We start from the raw sequence: 20,036 nt of genomic DNA, 5'->3' as shown, positions 1-20,036 counted from the left end.
ATTTTATTCATAATAATATTTAATATATTTTATATTGTATTAGAAAATTATTAATTTGAATCAGTTTTTTATATATTTTAATTTTAGGTAATAATATATACACGATTACATGATTTTTATTCAAAGCGTGATTTTGTTTTAAATTATTATTTTACATTGCCGGCGCTATAGTTTCCTCCGCCACTGTATTCACAAGGAGTAACCGAACAAAACGGTACTCTAAAAAGCAAACGACAAGAAAAAAAGGGAAAATGCAAGAATGCGCGCGGTCTTTTTCGTTTCTTTTGCATTTCTCGCCACTTGCATTTTGATTTTCATTTGAAATAGCTGGTGCCTCTGTGATTTGTGAAATTAATATATTCTTTGCGGTTTTAGTTTTCAAGTAAGTATGTTGATATAAACAATACTGTTAATAAAATAACATGAACCAAACAATGGATTAATTAAAAAAATAAGTGATGTGTACCTGTGCCAAAAAAATATTAAATTTATAAACACTTATTAACAGTCTTAAAAACAGTGTACGGTCAAAACAAATGTAAACAAATTGTTCCTAAAACTGTGTGTGGCTATTAATCAAACAAATAAAAAGAATTATTTTTTTGAGCGTACACTGCAATAAGACTTGAGTTTTAATTTAATTAATGCGTTTTAAATATTATTTTCGTTTAATTCCAGAAAAACTATTTCAAAACAAAAGGTAATTTATATATAATTCATAAATTTAAATTTTTTGTTTTGTGAACTCGTTTCGTTTATTTGTGTGCTCTCTTTTTTCTCTCTTCCTCTTACTTCTACCTAGGGTGGACTTACATCTACATACAAGTAGTGTTTTTTAGGGTGGACCTAAGAACACAAATTAAGTGAACAAAAATGTGAGAAAAATAAACATAAATTTAAATAATTAGACATTACATAATTAAAAAATTTAAAATTTTTTTTTTTTAAATTTAAAAAATTTAATTGAAAAAAGATATTTTACAAAATAAACACATATGATACCTATGAATCTCCTTGAAAAATTATTAGAATGGTACCATAATAATAATGTTACTAGAGATCAACTTGATGCACTTTTAAAAATTTTTGAATTCGGAAAATCTAGATCTTCAGTAGGATATTAAGTCCAAGTTTGATAATGGAGCTTAATTATGACGGTACTAGGGACAGGGAAGGTTTTGCGTCCTACATTCATTTAAATGAAACATTATTCGGTAAGTGTTTTACAAACTTACAATCGTATTTTAATAAAATTACATATTTCCTTCTCATTATTATATTTTATATTATATTTTCTCATTATTATATTTTCAGAGTCACAAAGAAGAGACGGTTACCGCTTCACAGACCTGTAGATGTGTTACACAATGCTTGCTTTGGAAGCTATCCAGGAAGGTTCCCGGGAACGTTTCTAAGTTCATTCTAACAGTGCGTTGTAGAATGCTTCCTTCGTAAAGTACAAATGGAAGGGAAACCCGAGCGTTTCCGAAGTTGAAACTACCTTCCAATGGAACGCATTAAGACTCGATCTTAGATCGGTTCTAAAAGAAGGCTTGCTTTTTGTCCCGTCTCGAACAAAAAGGAAAGGGAGCTTTCAGGGATCTGGAATGCGTTTTTCACATGCAAGGGAAGCGTAAAAGAACGCATCCTGGAAGCGTGTTTTTTCCGACTGGGTTATCATACACGGGAGCATGTGTGCGTTTATTGCATTTCGGCGCATCAAGAATATTTTTTATTTGGCTACGTTTCAAACTCGGTACCCTAAGAATATGGGCGCATTTAATTGGGTTATGATAAAAATATGAATATTATATGTTATAATATATTTTATAATATTTTAGGATACGTTTTATTTTTGTTTACAAATTCAAATCAGTGGTAGCAGTAAAATGTTTTACATATATGTATGTATGTATTCGACCTAATAGAAATCAGTCCACTGAGATGGAAACAGGGTATATCGCAGTTGTGCCAATTAAAACACCGACTGCCTTTCAGTGGTTGAGAAATCCACTTAAAAACAAATCAGCTCTTGTCGATGTTTTGCGAGCGGTTGGTGCCTGCATACCCTACCGACGATTGCTTTTAGTGGGGGCGGGCTTTTAGGACACTTGTTTTGAATGTTATGTTTAGTGATCTTTGGTTGATTTATTTTTTAATCATTCGCAGTGTAATTTTAATTGTCTTTAAACAAGTAATAAATAATAAAATATTTTTTTGTAAAGATAAATGGAACATATATAAAAATCCGCAATTATTTGTTTAAATGTTATTTTAATGATAATAATTTTAAATTTTAATTGTACCAATATCTTGGATTATAACGAATTGTTTAAAGACAATTACAATTTTTTTTTTCACTTTTTTTTTGTCTAAATTCGTTGTATGAAATGACCAGTCTATATGTTGTATGGTTAGTGCTAAAACTTAGAAACGTGATATTTAGTTTGATCCAAAAGCCTCCACAGAAGCCATAACAATTAATCGAAAATTTAACAAAATGTTGCTGAAACAAATAGTTAGTGTTACTTCTGTTTCAATGTCGTATATCTTAGTGGAACAGTAAAAAACGGACTCTGATGCACTTTTCTGAAAATGCCCATATTAAAAATGTTTTTCATTTTTTATTTTTATCTTACTTGAAAATATTCCTAAAATTCAGGCTTCTATACCAGAATGCTCCCTTAAGGAAGGATTCCCGTTGTCAGCGAATCAAAATGTTTTTTCCCACATTTTATTTTAATATTTTTGAGAGAAACTTTTGCATTTACATTTTGAGTAATATTATATATACAAATCGTCAAAATCGTTTTTTGTAACCAAGTTTTTAAACCTCAAAAGTATTTAAAAATGTTGCGATTACAAAGCATAATAGTTAAAATTTATTGATTACATATTCATTAAAGATACAAAACACATGGAAAAACGCGTGTTTGGTTTAATATGTCGAATTTAATTTTATTAAGGAATCTTTCTTAAAGTTTTAATTGAAATTATTTTTGTTATCTGTAACAAGAACGGCGCGTCTATCTGCTTTGTTTAAGGTCTTTATTGGCAGAAACCTAAGACCACCATTTTGAATTTTTTTAAAATGAAAATCAAAAAAAATAAGTAGCATTAAACCCAAACGCCTAAAATGTTGAGATTTTAAGACCAATGTACGGGAATCCCTGCTTAAAATAATGTTTTATATTATTCCCACTTGTAGAATTTTATACAAAACTAGTTGTTTTACTGTAAGAACTAGGTTAATGTCGGTGTTTGTTTCTTCTACGAACAGTTCATCAATGTTTTTTAAGACAGTTGCTTAATTTATTTTATTTCTCTTCGGATTTTATATTTTTCATAATTATTATCATAAATGTTAAATGGCTGCTATCCCGATCTCGAAAACACAGTATTCATCATAATAAAATAACCATTTATTGCTGATTATTGGGATTCATTTGTCCATTGACGATAGGTAAAAAATATGGATGAGCCATAGCTTCACGAGCTGTAAGTCGGTCAACGTGATCATAGCGCAATAGTTTATCAAGAAAGTCTAGTGCTTCAGGAGAAACTAAATGTTGGTTGTCAGAATGAACAAACCTTTCCCATCTTTTTCGTGAGTGGCGTTGTAGAATGTCGTGAAATCTTGGATCTAGGTCAATGTTATATTTATCTAAATATGCGTAAAGCTCTTCGGTGCCCAGCACCTTAGCAATGCGTACCAATTGATCATAGTTGTCGTGGCCATGGAAGAACGGCTCTTTTCGAAATATCATCGACGCCAACATACAACCCAATGACCACATATCGAGTGAATAATCATACATCTGGTAATCTACCAGTAACTCGGGACCTTTGAAGTATCTTGACGCCACACGAACATTATACTCCTGACCGGGGTGATAAAATTCGGCAAGTCCCCAATCTATAAGACGTAATTTCCGATTTTCATGATCGATCATAACATTATGGGGTTTCACATCGCGATGCATTATTCCCATACTGTGGCAGTAATCAAGGGCTTTAAGAAGTTCAAACAAATAGTAGCGAATCTCATAATCAGTTAAAGTTTGGTAAAGTTGCTTAAAATCCGTGTTATTGACATGTTCGAAAATTAACGCCGGAGTTCGGGAAACTGGATCTTTTACAACAGCTAACAGAGTTATTATATTAGTTCCACCGCGCAAGTTCTCCAAAATTTTGATTTCACGCTTGATCTTCTTCTTTTTTACAGGTTTTAGAATTTTAACAACGCACTTCTCTGTGGTCGTAATATTGATAGCCTCGAAAACCTCCGAATACTTTCCACGTCCTAATTTACGGACCAATTGGTAATCGTCTTGATTTCCCCAGTCAACAACATAGTTTTCATAGTCCCAATATTCATCTGGCTTGTGCGCATTCACATCTGTGTACACACGAGCTGCACTTGGAAGTGTCATTTCTTTTAAAAATTCGACCTTTTTTTGTTCTTCTGCCTCAAAACTCCGTTCGGTGTGTATCAGTATGTTTTTGTGAGCTGACTCCGTTTTCAGTCGATTGGTCCTAGCAACAAAACTTATATTGTACAACAGTCTGAAAGTAAAAAAGAACAAAACTTATTTAGTGAGTAATGTATTGATCAGAGGCCAAATTCCGAAACTTCCTTTCGAAATTTTAAATTCTTTCAACATGATATGAAACCATTTTTTATTTATTAATTTTCGTATATATACAAGTTTTTAGTATTTACGTAACTACATGCCTTTAAAAACTATCAAAAAGTAGAAGTGTAGATATAAAGATTTAACAAAATAACGAATACTTGGCAAAACAACAATTATATCCTAAACTAGTTGCTTAAGCCTTGGAGTTACATAATTAACGAATTGCACAGACCTACGAACTAAGAAATAGTTTTGCTTTTTGCAAAATGGATACTGTTGCCAAGACGAGATGATTACCCATTGTTCCCAAAGCTGTTAGAACTTGAAATAAAATAATATTTGAAAGATATTTTGAAAAATGCTTGCAAAAACTAGAAAATCGGCATTATTACTTTTTCCAAATTGGTTCGGGTTTATATTTTATGCTATTAATTATTTTGTTGCTTAAATTGATATTGGAACCTTATTTGACATATTGATTCGGCTATATTTCGTAAGCCGAGAGAAATATTTTTTTTTGTTCCTTCAGCAATCTCGTAGGTATCGAATAGGCAAGCCGAAGTTTATATACTCTTGCAGCTATTGCAAGAATTAAATATTTTTGAAAACATTAAAATTATGATTTACTTGCGTATATGTCTAAAAACATTGAAGCAATGATGATTTGCAGCTCAATTATTAGATAGTTATTTTATATAATTTTATTATTTCTATGGGAGTTATATGCTATAGTCGTCCGATTTTGATAAAATATAAATCGTAATTCTGAAACAATTAACCATTGTTTTATGTCGAAGAACTTAAAAAAAAATTAAAAAACAGCAAAGTTATAAATTTTTTTTATTTATTTTTCCGATTGTTCCTATGGGAGCTATATGCTATAGTCGTCCGATCCGGCTCGTTCCGACTTATATACTACCTGCAATAGAAAGACTTTTTTTGGGAAAGTTTCATGCAGATAGCTTTAAAACTGAGAGACTAGTTTGCGTAGAAACGGACGGACATGGCTAGATCGACTCGCCTAGTTATGCTGATCAAGAATATATATACTTTATAGGGTCGGAGATGTCTCCTTCACTGCGTTGCAAACTTCTGACTCAAATTATAATACCCTCTGCAAGGGTATAAAAAGCACATTTTCTTTTTATGAAGCCAGTAATTTGAGTGGGAGATTTTTTATTTGGACGTTGATGCCCTCTTTCCCTCTGGGAAAAATTAGTAAAAATTAGATTAGGAGAGGTGAAAGAAAAGGGACCGTAGAAGAACGGACATTACTAATTCAAAATATATACTAAACTAAAAAACCAACTAATATCACTAATGGCGTGCTAAAAAAGATAAAAATTAAACTTTTAGAATTGGTAAAGTGTTAGTAGCAGAAATAATATGATAGTACTCTAAATGGTTCATGCATATCATAGTTTAATCTACAATATTTTAAAATAAGAGGAATATAGTTCCTAGTGATACGATTAAGCACAGATAAATGTAGGCGGCACAGATCGTTAATAAATAATGTAAAAATAAGTGAAGTGAAGTGAAGTAACTCGGATCAGCTTATAGACCGAGCTTTTAAAAATGACTAGTTGTGTCCTAACAATCTAATGCCTTGCCAAAATCCCTGTAAACTACGCCAGTCTGAACGTTATTTCTAAAGCCATTCATAACAAACGACGTTAGCCCCAAATAACTCATGCTTCCTTCAAAATGGGTGGGAAGTCAGTAGTTGCTAAGGATAGAGCAATCAACTTGTGAAGTGGTCTGCACAGGGCCTCTGCGCAGTATCTAAGCACACAGCCAGGCACACCGTCAGGACCCGGTAAGAAGACTGGCATTATCCGTTGCAGATCTAGAAGAAAGGAGCTTTCACATAGAATCGGACAAAAGATTAAGTTAGACTTAGACATTCTTTCTGAATAAAACGGAAAGTAGCTGCATATGTCGTTTGGAAAAACTGCGCAAAAGGATCGGCAATTGCCTGATCGGTGATAGCGATGCTGGGTAAGAGGCGGATTTACGCTTAGTGTTACAAACTTATAAAACTGGATCCTTGAACGAGTTAAATAAGCCGTATAACACAGCGCGTAAAGCACGGTAAAATTATGTATCTGGTAAAGGCAGCTTGTAATATACAACTCTATATTTATTATAGTCTGGAATTAACATATTTTTGGCGATATATGTAGCTCCATATTAAACCATGGAGGTTTAAGGACAATGTAACGGAACACACATATAATAGAAGGATTTTAATGCTCTATAAAAGACACTAACGGCCTCAGCCATGTTATATATAGATATACAGATATCATGTGTTTAAGCGGTAAAAGTAAGTCTTGCGAAAGCAGTGGATTCGTTTAACATACTTTTCAGATTTTTCTTTAAGCTCTGATTCATCAATAGTCAGCTCTAAAGTTGGATCCTCAGGTTGCGTAAAAGGTGACATAATGATAAACAGACGCGTTCTGGATTTTGCACAAAACATAAATCCAGTAAACGTCCTAAAGAATTCTGAACATGATTTACTTGAGATAGCGCAATGTCAAGTACACCATTTAGCTGCGCTAAAGGAAGTAAAATATTTGTTTTTCCAGCCGGGGACCAAGTCGCATTCGATATTAAATCTATTAACTGATCTATATCTGACAGTTCTTTAAGAATCGACTGTATAACGAAAAGTTGGTTCGCAAAAATCGGAAACTCAGATGATGGCGGAATATATGAACAAGTTATATATATAAACCTACCGGGGAATGATAATTTTATGCCTAGAAATTCAATGTCATTTATTTCAATCTAGACTCCTCCTCCTTGTCTGAGCCAATAAATTGTGTACCTACTCGGTAAAACTTCGGAGCTAAATATCTCCGGTTTTAATCAGGTTTCTGTAAACACAATAACATGCGATGAAAGGGAAAAACTATCAAAATACAATTTAGTCAGGTTAGGTAAGCCCCTTGTATTTTGAAAGGAAACAAGAAAGGAAGCAAACTTCGGCAAGCCGAAGTTCATATACCCTTGCAGTTATTGCCAAAATTAAATATCCTTGAAAACATTAAAATTATGATTGACATGCGTGTATGCTTACATTGAAGCTATTTGAACCTTATTTGACAGTTCCTATGGCAGCTATATGATATCGTTTTCCGATAAAATTAAAAGCGTAATTCTGAACTGTCAAATTATTAATTAATCATAATAAATTTCTAAAAAAAAAAAAAAAAAATTACAATATAAAAAAGTTAAATTTTTTTTTTTATTTAAAATCACCAAAGTTATAATTTTTTTTATTTGTTTTTCCGGTTGGTCCTATGGGAGCTATATGCTATAGTCGTCCGATTTTGGTGAAATTTAAACCGTAATTCTGAAACAATTAACCATTGTTTTATGTCGAAGAACTTAAAAAAAAATTAAAAAACAGCAAAGTTATAAATTTTTTTTATTTATTTTTCCGATTGTTCCCGGATCTATAGCATATAGCTCCCATGCTATAGTCGTCCGATCCGGCTCGTTCCGACTTATATACTACCTGCAATAGAAAGACAACTTTTGGGAAAGTTTCATGCAGATAGCTTTAAAACTGAGATAAAAGTTTGCGTAGAAACGGACGGACAGACGGACATGGCTAGATCGACTCTAATAGTGATGATGATCAAGAATATACTTTAAAGTGTCGGAAATGTTTCCTTCACTGCTTTGCAAACTTCTGACTGAAATTATAATACCCTCTGCAAGGGTATAAAAAGAAGGCGGGATGTTTGTTTTTTTGTAGAGGGAGCAGAAGAGGGAGCTGAAGAAGAAGATGGCACAACAGTCAGGCCTCGACTGGGAGACTCCCACGGCCCTGTTCTTTTTTGTTTTGCCTTCGAACTCTTTTACCACCATACAGTGATCTTGAGCGATGAAATTTATCTTGCGTAAGAAAAGTTGAATTTTTAATTATCGGCTTTAGTTCTGTCTTGTATATAAGACAGCACATCAGAAGATGCCTGAGCAGGAGAAAGACGAGAAACATGGCTTAAAGAAAAGGAAGTTAATTAAAAAAAAACTACACACATAGAAAATAATTCCCAAAATTTTGAAATCTAACCTTTGATTCGGTCAGCCTTTGAATCAATGACAAAAATTTCTTGATTCAAGAAAAAATTGTATTTAAAAATGGAAATCCTTTTTGAATGTAAGCTTGTAAGAAACCCCCTATCTTAAAAATAAGAAAAAAAAAGCAAAAACATTTATTTAGTTTTTAATGGCGAATTTGACTTTGGGTTCCATAGAGCAATATCCTTAAAAAAAAGAAAAGGAATCTTTGTCTTACTAAGCCAACGTGAAAAAAAAAGAACAGTAAAAGAAGAAATTAACGAAGGCAGTGATATGACTTTGCTGAACGCTTAAAAGGCATTCGGCTCAGCAACGTCATTCATTAATTTTTATACCCTTGCAGAGTATGCAGGGTATTATAATTTCAGTCAGAAATTTTCAACGCAGTGAAGCAGACGTTTCCGACCCTATAAAGTATATATATTCTTGATCAGCATCACTAGGAGAGTCGATCTAGCCATGTCCGTCTGTCCGTCCGTTTTAAAGCTATCTGCATGAAACTTTCCCAAATGTTGTCTTTCTATTGCAGGTAGTATATAAGTCGGAAAAACCCGGATCGGACGACTATACCATAGGGACAATCGGAAAAACAAATTTAAAAAAATTATTACTTTACTGTTTTTAAATTTTTTTTTTAATTCTTCGACGTATAATAATGATTAAATATTTCAGAATCACGGTTTAATTTTAATTAAAATCGGACGACTATAACATAAAGCTCCCATGGAAACAATAAAAATAAAAATAAATAAACTTTTTTATTTTGAAATTTTTTAGAAATGCTTTTTGACTATTTAATTATTTGACAGTTCTGAGTTACACTTTTAGTTTTATTAAAATCGGAAAACGATATCATATAGCTGCCATAGGAACTCAAATAATTGAGCTGCAAATCATCATAGCTTCAATGCTATTTGACATACACGCAAGTAAATCATAATTTTAATGTCTTCAAGAATATTTAATTTTAATAGCTGCAAGGGTATATGAACTTCGGTTTGCGAAGTTGGCTTCCTTTCTTGTTTAAGGAGAAATCGCCTTTGAGATCAAGAAAATAAAAAAGCAGTCCTTAACTTACCCCCTTAATGTGAGCAGTAAATCCAATCTCGGGATTCTTTTTTATTTTTAAACTGTTTTTTATTTTTTGCATTTGATGAAAAAGGGAATTCACACACGTGTCCTAATGTGCTTAGCTAAGTTATCAAAATGATCATAACTTTTTGATGTTAATACATAAAAATAAAAAATTTCTGAATCGATAGTATAAGATTCTAAACCAACCAGCTCTGAAAATGTATATGTATTTTGATTGTATTGAATTTTCTTAACATGACTTGTCCAAGCTGACGAAACAGTTGTTGCTTTTGACGTTCTTTCTTAGAGTGCGAAAATAGCCTAGTGTAACATTGTCCAACTCCCGCGTGGGGGACCGGATTCGACTCACGCCGACGATTGAATAAAAATGTGAGTTTATTCCAAATTTAGGCATTATTTGTGTATTAAAATGTTCTAATGTAAATTTGTACAATTTATGTTCATCTTTATCATTTTCCCTTATTAAATTGACATCAAAATGCATGTGTTTAGCGGGTCGGTCTACCACACAACGAACATGTCCGTCTGTTCTTTTTCGTCGCGCGCTTTGTTTGTGTAAGTAGTTTGCGCGGCGAAACTTGTCAATGTGTGTATGCAGCAAATAATGCATACAAATCGCGACCAGGCCCCCGGTAGAACTCAGAGAATTTATCTTATTGTTAAAGAAATATTTTTTCTTGTTTTAAGAAATATTTTTTTTATTTTCAAGAAATATTATTTCTTGATTTAAGATAAATTCTTTCTTGGTTTAAGAGCTGCATTTCTAGTTTAAGGAAAGCATTCACCATAAATTTAAGAAAGACATTTTTATCAAATGAAAGTTACTCGCCTTTTTAAAAATTAATAAAATATATTAAATTTATTTAATGGGGTACAAAAGCAAAAGCACACATCAATACACTTTAGGGTTAACACAAATTTCTATATATTGAAGAGTGTTAGCTAGGTAGGCCGTGTAATAAATACGCATTAACAAATATTAGGATTAACACCTGGCTAGAATTGATTAAAGATCCTGCCCGAATCCGACGAATTCCTAGCCGAAAATGTCCCAGTGCTAGCCACTGTCAAATTGCATATACTTAAAGGCTACTCATCTTGCCACGGAATAATTACAAAAGATTACTCAATTTTTATACCCTTGCAGAGGGTATTATAATTTCAGTCAGAAGTTTGAAACGCAGTGAAGGAGACATTTCCGACCCTATAAAGTATATATATATATATAAAATTTTAAAAATTATAACTTAGCTGTTTTTAAATTTGTTTCTTAGTTCTTCGACATATAGTAATGGGTCAATATTTCAGAATTACGGTTTAAATTTCAACAAAATCGGACGACTATATCATTAGCTCCCATAGGAACAATCGAAAAAAAAATTATAACTTAGCTGTTTTTTTAGATTTATTCTTAGTTCTTCGACATGTAGTAATGATTAAATATTTCAGAGTTACGGTTTCAGTTTCATAAAAATCGGACGGCTATGTCATATAGCTCCAATAGAAACATTAAAATATATACATACATTTTTTTTTTTTATATGTAACTTTTCTATTTTCTAATTTTTTTTTTAATTCCTTTAGACTTATTAATAATTTGACAGTTTAAATTACGCTTTTAATTTTAATAAAATCGGAAAACGATATCATATAGCTGCCATAGGAACTATCGAATAATTAAGCTGCAAATCATCATAGCTTTAATGTTTTTAAACATATACGCAAGTAAATCATAATTTTAATGTTTTCAAGAATATTTAGTTTTTCCAATAGCTGCAAGGGTATATGAACTTCGGCTTGCCGAAGTTTGCTTCCTTTCTTGTTATTTTTATTGTCCTCTAGCATGTTTATAAATATTATGTGCAAGCGCAAAAGTCGTTTCTAATAAAGGACCGCTTGCTGGTGTAAACCGCCCGACCTGAAACTTTAAACCGTTTTCCTCGAAACGGCATTCAAAATTGCTGACATCGATAAATTAACTATAAATTAAAAAAATTAAAAATTAAAACTTAAATTTAATTTAAAAAATTGAGAATCTGTGGGATAAAATATTTGGGCATATCTAGTTTAAAATATATGAAGTCAGACAAGGCAGGCCAAACTACCTGATATTAGCCTTCACCTTACAGAACTTTTATCAGGGTATTTCTTTCTTTTCTTTTAAGCTGAAATCTTGATCTTGATAATCTTCCGATTTCCTTCATTCAAATAAAGTGTAAAAGGTGCTACTTTTTTTTTAGTAGAAATATACAACAAAAAATGTAAACTGTATTTTTTTAACAAAAACCAATTAAAAAAAAATTGAATAAAATAATTTTATATACCTCATTTTAGTGTAAATTCGGGAACAATGTTAAGCCGCCATCTCGAATTTTTTAATAAAAATATTTAATTATTTACAATAAAAATGACATGCAACAGTAAATTTTGAAAAATTGTATGTTTTTTTTATCATGACACATTTAATTCCCAAACAAAGAATAAATAAATATCGGAGAACTATAAACAAAATTAAAAACATAAAAATTATAACTTTTAAAAATTTAAAGTTCAGAGTGACATGACAGACTTTCGCGAATTGCTTGCGTTAAAGTGGGCGTTAGCTTTGAAGCGTGTAAATCATTACAATCCGATGCTTCGTTCCAAATGTTTTAATAGTTACTTTGTCTATCTGTTGGAATCCACTCTGTTGTAGGCTCTTGATTATTTTGTTTTATCTTCAGATCGAACTGCGTTCTAAACGCAGTCTTTTTTAAAACTATTTCTGTATTTAGTTACGATTTTTTGTTGAGTTTTGTCTGGTCGACGGAAATGTTGATTTGCTAGATGGGCTGATGGTTTTGGACAAAATTTATACATTACATAGAATGTTTCTGCATGGACCGGAGTTATGGTCATCACCATAATTTAGTTAACAGCCCAGGGTAACAGTCGGCCAATAGAAGCTGCAACTGCAGCTGTTTTAATCACACAGTGGAACTGTGTCTACGCTGGACAAGCGAGATTAGTCAGAAAGAAACGGATTTAAAGAAAGTCGCGTTAAGAATTGGGTCACAGGACAAGGTAGCGCACAAATACGCTCTGAAGAACGTTCGAACAATTACAAGTCTGGACTTACCCAATCCAACCTTGGAAGATTCAGTCCTACAAACTCACCCGTTCCTGCGGGATCTGCCCATACGCACCCACAGAAACGCTCGAGCGACCATTATCATTGGGATGGACAACGCAAAGCTTGGCGCGCGTTGGATGCTCACTCTATGGCAGAGGAAATTATTGCAGCCAAGAGAGTCAAAGGTTGATGCATATTTGCGATTGCAATCAAGATCGTTTCTTAGACGAAATGGTAAAGGCAAGTTTTACACTCGTAGCTGTAGGAGTTAACGTTTCGCAGGACTCCTAGATCTCAATATTAGAGTTCACCACCAAATATCTCAAAGAAAAGAGATGAGAGCTACGATAGAATAGAATTGCCGTGTTCTAAAGATATGGAGATGCGAAGACTTATATGTTTAGAATCTCGTATGGCAAAAAAACAAAGAATGGCGAGAGTTCGTAAACAGCAAGATTAATCGGTATGAACAACGGGGATATGTTCGCAAATTGGAATCGCATGAAACACATGATGAACAACGAACATGCCGATATTTGTAGTCACAAACACAAATAAATCCAGACTTGTATGGGATGCTGCTCTAAAGGTTCAAGGAATCTCTCTCAACACAGTTTTTTTCAAGGACCTATAATCTACTGCCCTCCATGATCGGAGTGTTACTGAGATTTAGGGAGAAGCCCGTCGCTGTATGTGGAGACAATCTCAAAATGTTTCATCAAGTAAAGGTGAGAAGGGAGGATCAAGTAGTAATCGAGTAATCTGGCGAATGCAGCGCACTTAATTCTGAAGATACGCAATGAAATAAAGTTACACATTCGGATTGGTAGGTGCTGTTACTCCGCATGCACTGGAATGCATTAGCATGAACACGAACCAGTTGGTGGCGACCCCGAAGATTTACAATTATTCCATTTCAGAGATGGTACAAAAACACAATGCGCTAGAGGAGGAGGCGTAATTGTGGCTGTTCGTCGCAGCTTGAGATGTTTGTCTATTGGCCTTCTCAATGAAGACACTCTACTGGATCAAGTTGCTGTTTATGCTATTGGACCAGTGGATACGCTACTAATTGTGGCGTCTTATATACCGCCGATGAGAACCTATACTCTTAACAAGGCCCATCTGGAGAATGTGGTCAATGTCTAGGATGATAATGCCTCTAACATTTTAAAATGAGCTCTTAAGGGTACCTTTAAAAATATTCCAGGCATGCTTTTTTTTATTGGGCAACTAAATTTTAGAGACTCTTAAAAAAGAAATTATCTATTTTATTTTCCGTCATGTTGCTGAATAAATGCGTAAGGAACTCAAAGTAGAGCTCAAAATTTAGTCATTACATTAAAAAAGTATATAAAGTGCTAAAAGAAACATACCTATAAGGCATAGGACAACTTTTGATTTAATTGATCTTAATGGTTTTTAAAACGTTGAATATTGTATTTTTATGTTTTGTTTTTCAAGAAAATTTAATACTGTTAATATTTCTATAAAATTCACTTTTCAAATACTTTGGTAGATAATTTTAAACAAACGTAAAAAAATAACTCTAATTCCGGACTTTCAAATAATCTTCAACCATTTAATAGTCAAAAAACCCGATCCTACACGAACACTTAGAGAATGCTGTTTCACTCAGGGCAAGACACTTTTTATACCCTTGCAGAGGGTATTATAATTTCAGTCAGAAGTTTGCAACGCAGTGAAGGAGACGTTTCCGACCCTATAAAGTATATATATTCTTGATCAGCATCACTAGTAGAGTCGATCTAGCCATGTCCGTCTGTCCGTCCGTCTGTCCGTCCGTTTATATGCAAACTAGTCTCTCAGTTTTTAAGCTATCTGCATGAAACTTTCCCAAAAGTTGTCTTTCTATTGCAGGTAGTATATAAGTCGGAGCGAGCCGGATCGGACGACTATAGCATATAGCTCCCATAGGAACAATCGGAAAAATAAATGAAAAAAAATTATAACTTTTCTGTTTTTTAATTTTTTTTTTAGTTCTTCGAGATATAGTAATGGTTAAATATTTCAGAATTACGGTTTAAATTTCATCAAAATCGGACGACTATAGCATATAGCTCCCATAGGAACAATCATAAAAATAAATGAAAAAAAATTATAGCTTTTCTGTTTTTTAATTGTTTTTTTTAGTTCTTCGAGATATAGTAATGGATAAATATTTCAGAATTACGGTTTAAATTTCATCAAAATCGGACGACTATAGCATATAGCTCCCATAGGAACAATCATAAAAGTAAATAAAAAAAAATTATAACTTTGGTGTTTTTAAATTTTTCTATAAGTTCTTCGACATATAGTAATGGATAAATATTTCAGAATTACGGTTAAAATTTCATCAAAATAGGACGACTATAATTATATAAAATAACTACCTAATAATGAAAATGATGCAAATCATCATTGCTTCAATGTTTTTAGACATATACGCAAGTAAATCATAATTTTAATGTTTTCAAAAATATTTAATTCTTGCAATAGCTGCAAGGGTATATAAACTTCGGCTTGAAGTTTGCTTCCTTTCTTGTTTTTGTCTTCTCTTTAGTTTAGTCTTGCTGGGATTACCTTGATCCGCTTCATATGCACTTATTTTAAATGAGAAGCACAGCTCTCCAAGTACAGAAAACATAAATTCTTTGATAATACTAATTGTTAAACTGAGTTCTTTATAAAAATATCTATATATATATATATATATATATGTATATTTTTTTCCTACATAAAATATTTACAAGCCTCTTTTCAATTTCAGCAGCAAAAAAAAAGTTTTGCATACAATAAGTGGTCTTTATACACCGTTTTTGAAATGAGAACGTTTTTTCCGTTTTAAGTTTGTATGTGCGTATTAAAGCGATGTTTTAGGGTCCAATTTTGCTGTATATAGCAGCTCGAGCTGAAAATCTTTTGTTCTACCTCTTCTTGGAAAGCCCACTAGTTCAGCGGGAAAACGGATACAAAAGCTAGATTTCACACGTCCACAACTTCCAAACTTCCATTTACGTGCTATATAACGATAAAAAAGTATTTTTAAGGGCTATTTCCTTAATATATTTTTGTTAAGTAAAAATAATAACAAAATTATAGCCAAAATTAGGTTGTGTTCTCATCTTAGTTTTTTTGAAAACGACAGTGTATTTTAGAGCCCTTAAAGCTTTTGAGATTACACTTTTTATACTCTTGCAGAGGGTATTCTAATTTCAGTCAGAAGTTTGCATCGCAGTTAAGGAGACATCTCCGACCCTATAAAGTATATATATTCTTGATCAGCATCACTAGTAGAGTCGATCTAGCCATGTCCGCCTGTCCGTCCGTCTGTCCGTCCGTTTCTACGCAAACTCTCAGTTTTAATGCTATTAGCACGAAACTTTCTTAAAAGCTGTCTTTCCATTGCAGGTGGTACATAAGTCGGAACGAGCCGGATCGGACGACTATAGCACATAGCTCCCATAGGCACAATCGAAAAAAAAAAAAAAAATATATAACTTTGCTGTTTTTACATTTTTTTTTAGTTCTTCGACATATAGTAATGGTAAATTATTTCAGAACTACGGTTTAAGTTTCATTAAAATCGGACGACTATATCATATAGCTCCCATAGAAACAATCAAAATATATAAAAAAAAATTTTTTTTTTTTTTGTCCTATTAATTTGGCAGTTCAGAATTGCGCTTTTAATTTTATTAAATTTAATTTTTTATTTTATTGCCACAGGAACTATCGAATAATTAAGCTGCAAATCAGCTTCAATATTTTTAAACATATACGCAAGTAAATCATAATTTAACTATAAAATATGAATGAAGTATTAAAACAATACTATATCTTAAAAGACAAAAAAAAATATAAAATCATGTTCATTTTTTTCCGGATGTGGATGGGAGAAAATGATATAGTCTTCCGACCCGAATTGTATACAACCTGCAATAGGAAAAAACAACTCTTGGGAAAGTTTCAAGCAGACAGCTTCAAAACTTAGTATTTCTGCATACTCAGAAATACAGTGCTTTTATGATGAAAACACTTCAAAAGCTGGGTTTGATACTGCTTGCTAGCTAAAGAACAACAATTTTATTGACACCTAAAGCTCGCAAATAACTGTTGACCGTTTTTTTCCTTACGCTCTGCTCGCGAGAACAACCGAAAAAAAGCTTCCTCCTTCTTTCGCTCTCTGAGCAGTAGACTTAGTTTTTTTTCGTTTTGGTTTTCTGTTGACTGCTCAGAGAGACTTACTAAAAGACCGATTGATTGAAAAAGTAAACGAAAAACGGTCTTTTCATTGTTCTTAAGCGTACTTCACAAATCCAAGTGAATCGTAGAACCCACGAAACTTCAAATAGAATCGTCGTTCAAGAGCAAACGGCCCGGTATTGAGCAGAGCAAAAAAAGAACGGAGGAAACTGCTCGTCGGTTGACCGCGAGCAAAAATTTGTATACGAACAATGCAATCGGTTGCTGCCGGACTTTTTGCTTAAAGTCCAAGTGAAGAAGGGTTATTTTTTATGAAACAGTACTGTAAAATTTTCATGCATTGTCAGAACTGTGTGCTACGGTTTTTTTTTCAATAGTCCGGTCATACAGGATTTCTCATAGGTCATGGTTTTGATGATTTTTTTATTGTAACAAGGTTTTGGCGCTTTGCAGTAATAAGACTGTAGTTTCAAACAAAAACTTTTGAGATCGAACAAAAACAGCTCTTGACGAGGTGAGAATAGGGTGATGATTGCACCTTCAACTCCAAATATTTTTCATATGAAAATTTGTGACGATTATTATTTATTTTACCAAAAACAAAAAATATAAAAAAAGTGCAGTTATTGCAAAAATAATATGTTCTTCAAAACATCTAAATTTCGACTAATATGCGTATATGCATATACAAAAAAGATTTTCAGCTTAATTATTCGATGGGTTTTAGGTTTTATGGCAGCCATATTTTGCCGTTTTAGGATTTCAATAAAATTAAAAATGTAATTTGGAATAAATAAACCATTACTAAACCCAAAAGAAAACAAGTAAAAAATAAAGAAGATTTTTTCATTTATCTATTGAATTATTCCGATTGTTTCCATCGAAGCTCGTTAGATTTTGACCAAAATACTAATAATTTTTGTTTTTCTATTGTTCCTATAGGAGTTCTATGCTACAGTCGACTGATTTTGATCAAATTTAAACCGTAACTCTGATAATAAAGAATGACTATATCTTTAAAAACTAAAAAAATTAAAACAAAACAACAGCTATAATTTTTATTTTTTTCCCCCCAATTGTTCCTATGGGAGCTATGTGCTATAGTCTTTCGATCCGGCTCGCTCCGACTTATACAATACCTGCAACAAAATGACAACTTTTAAGAAAGTTTCATGCAGATAGCTTTAAAACTGAGAGACTAGTTTGCTTAGAAACGGACGGACAGATCGACTCTCCTAGTGATGCTGATCAAGAATATATATACTTTATAGGGTCGAAAATGTCTGCTTCACCGCGTTGCTAACTTCTGACTGAAATTACAATACCCTCTGCAAGGGTATACAAATTAATTTTATTTTTATTTAATTAGTTTCGTAATCGGCACAAAGCGGCAAAACAAAATCCGTCTTTAACTATAGTTAATGTTTATAATTTATAATATATACAATTGTAAACTAAGTGATATTCGTCACAAAATTTGACATCAAAAATTTTTGGAGGTCAAGGAGCGATCGTCATTTTGTTCTAAACTCGTCAGGTGTTTTTGTTTGATAAATTATAAAAAAAAAAAACCAAATATCCTTATTGGATACATTATCTCAGCATTATTAACACTATGTTTACCCCATCTACCACTTAGGGACTTGTTACTTTTATTGACTTTTAATACAATTTTAATTAAGTTATAAGCAACAAAAAAAAAAGGTTCAAAAACGTTAAAATCTTTTTAGATGTATGTACATATGTATAAACTTTCAGTACAAGGTTATTCGTAAACTAAGTGGCCATGGCATGTATGTATGTACATCCGTACATTTATTGCTATACAAATGATTAAACGTACCCAAATCTTGAAGTATCATAAGAAATAGTCGGCCGCCAAAAAGCTTTCCGTAGGTGTCCGATGGAAAATCGAAATCGAACGCAGGGTATGTTCCTTAGAGTTTTGCACTAATTTATATAATACGTAAGTTTACTGATGTATATATTGGTTTTACATTTAACTTCATATGAATCCAAAGATTTAAATGTCCATGTACTCTGCGTACAAAAGAAACTGACATACATATATTTATGTATGTGCGTTCGTATTTTTAAATGTATGTATTCATAAGAATGTAGAGAAGTTTTACCAATAAAAATATATATTTAGACCATTGCTAAATGCACGCACCAATATTATCATGACCTTTATTATTTTACGACTCGAATTTAGGTATACTTCATAAAAAATTCACCGGCTTTGGGTCTGTAAAAAACAATTGTCTGGATATTCTTCCATATGTAAATCGCCTCGCTACATAAGAATACAGGTATTCTCCGACTACAAATATAATGCTTGTATTAGTATGCATAACATAGATTGGTCAACTATTCATACATTAAATAAATCCATGTTTTGAATATATTATTGTTTATTTATTTATTTATTTTTAATACCATGCGGAAAGATACTTACGTCTTATTAAAAGGCAGCGTGCGTGGTAGTGCCAATTTTGTGTTTTAAAAAGGTTAACTTAACCGCTGTCTATTATAGAAATGGTACTGCATAACAACACAGTAGTAAGTCGAGGCAGGTCAAGAAATTTTCGATGTGTGAGAAACGATGGAATTGAAGCCAAAACGATTCACATACGTAAATTTATATTTATTAGGTTTGTTCCCACAGACCACCTGGACCAGCTGGATGGTTCGTAATGGCCTAGTTTCACGAAACATCATCCATCATATCATTGAAAGAACCATCTATTTGCCCAGTGTTTAAAAAACTGCAATCGAAGTAGCAAATGTCGAAAAATGTTTGTATTTTCTGCTTTGACTGCTTACGACTTTTTAAAATGAGCTGTTGCTTCTGCTTCTGCTCATGGAAAAGCAGAAGTCTCAGT

General features: G+C 32.6%; 1 protein-coding gene across 2 annotated transcripts; it reads right to left on the bottom strand.

Moving 5' to 3' along the window:
- Positions 1–2,932: 2,932 nt before the first annotated feature.
- Positions 2,933–19,769, bottom strand: LOC128260244 (casein kinase II subunit alpha). Of its 2 annotated transcripts, none has more exons than XM_052993069.1 (2): positions 19,610–19,769; positions 2,933–4,566 (listed from the first exon to the last, which is right to left on the bottom strand). In XM_052993069.1, the coding sequence occupies exon 2, from the start codon at positions 4,431–4,433 to the stop codon at positions 3,423–3,425; it is 1,011 nt and encodes a 336-aa protein (XP_052849029.1). In that variant the 5' UTR covers positions 4,434–4,566; positions 19,610–19,769; the 3' UTR covers positions 2,933–3,422. The 2 variants fall into 2 exon arrangements, with proteins under 2 accessions (XP_052849029.1, XP_052849030.1); XM_052993070.1 differs by lacking the exon at positions 19,610–19,769 and adding an exon at positions 18,995–19,184.
- Between the last annotated feature and the right edge of the window lie 267 nt (positions 19,770–20,036).

This window comes from Drosophila gunungcola (genome assembly GCF_025200985.1).
Source record: "Drosophila gunungcola strain Sukarami chromosome 3L unlocalized genomic scaffold, Dgunungcola_SK_2 000031F, whole genome shotgun sequence".
Taxonomy (NCBI): Eukaryota; Metazoa; Arthropoda; class Insecta; order Diptera; family Drosophilidae; genus Drosophila; species Drosophila gunungcola.
This window is presented reverse-complemented; position numbering and strand designations above follow the sequence as displayed.

Excerpts from the sequence above, each read along its gene's own strand:
- LOC128260244 (XM_052993069.1), bottom strand. The coding sequence starts at position 4,433 with ATGACACTTCCAAGTGCAGCTCGTGTGTACACAGATGTGAATGCGCAC.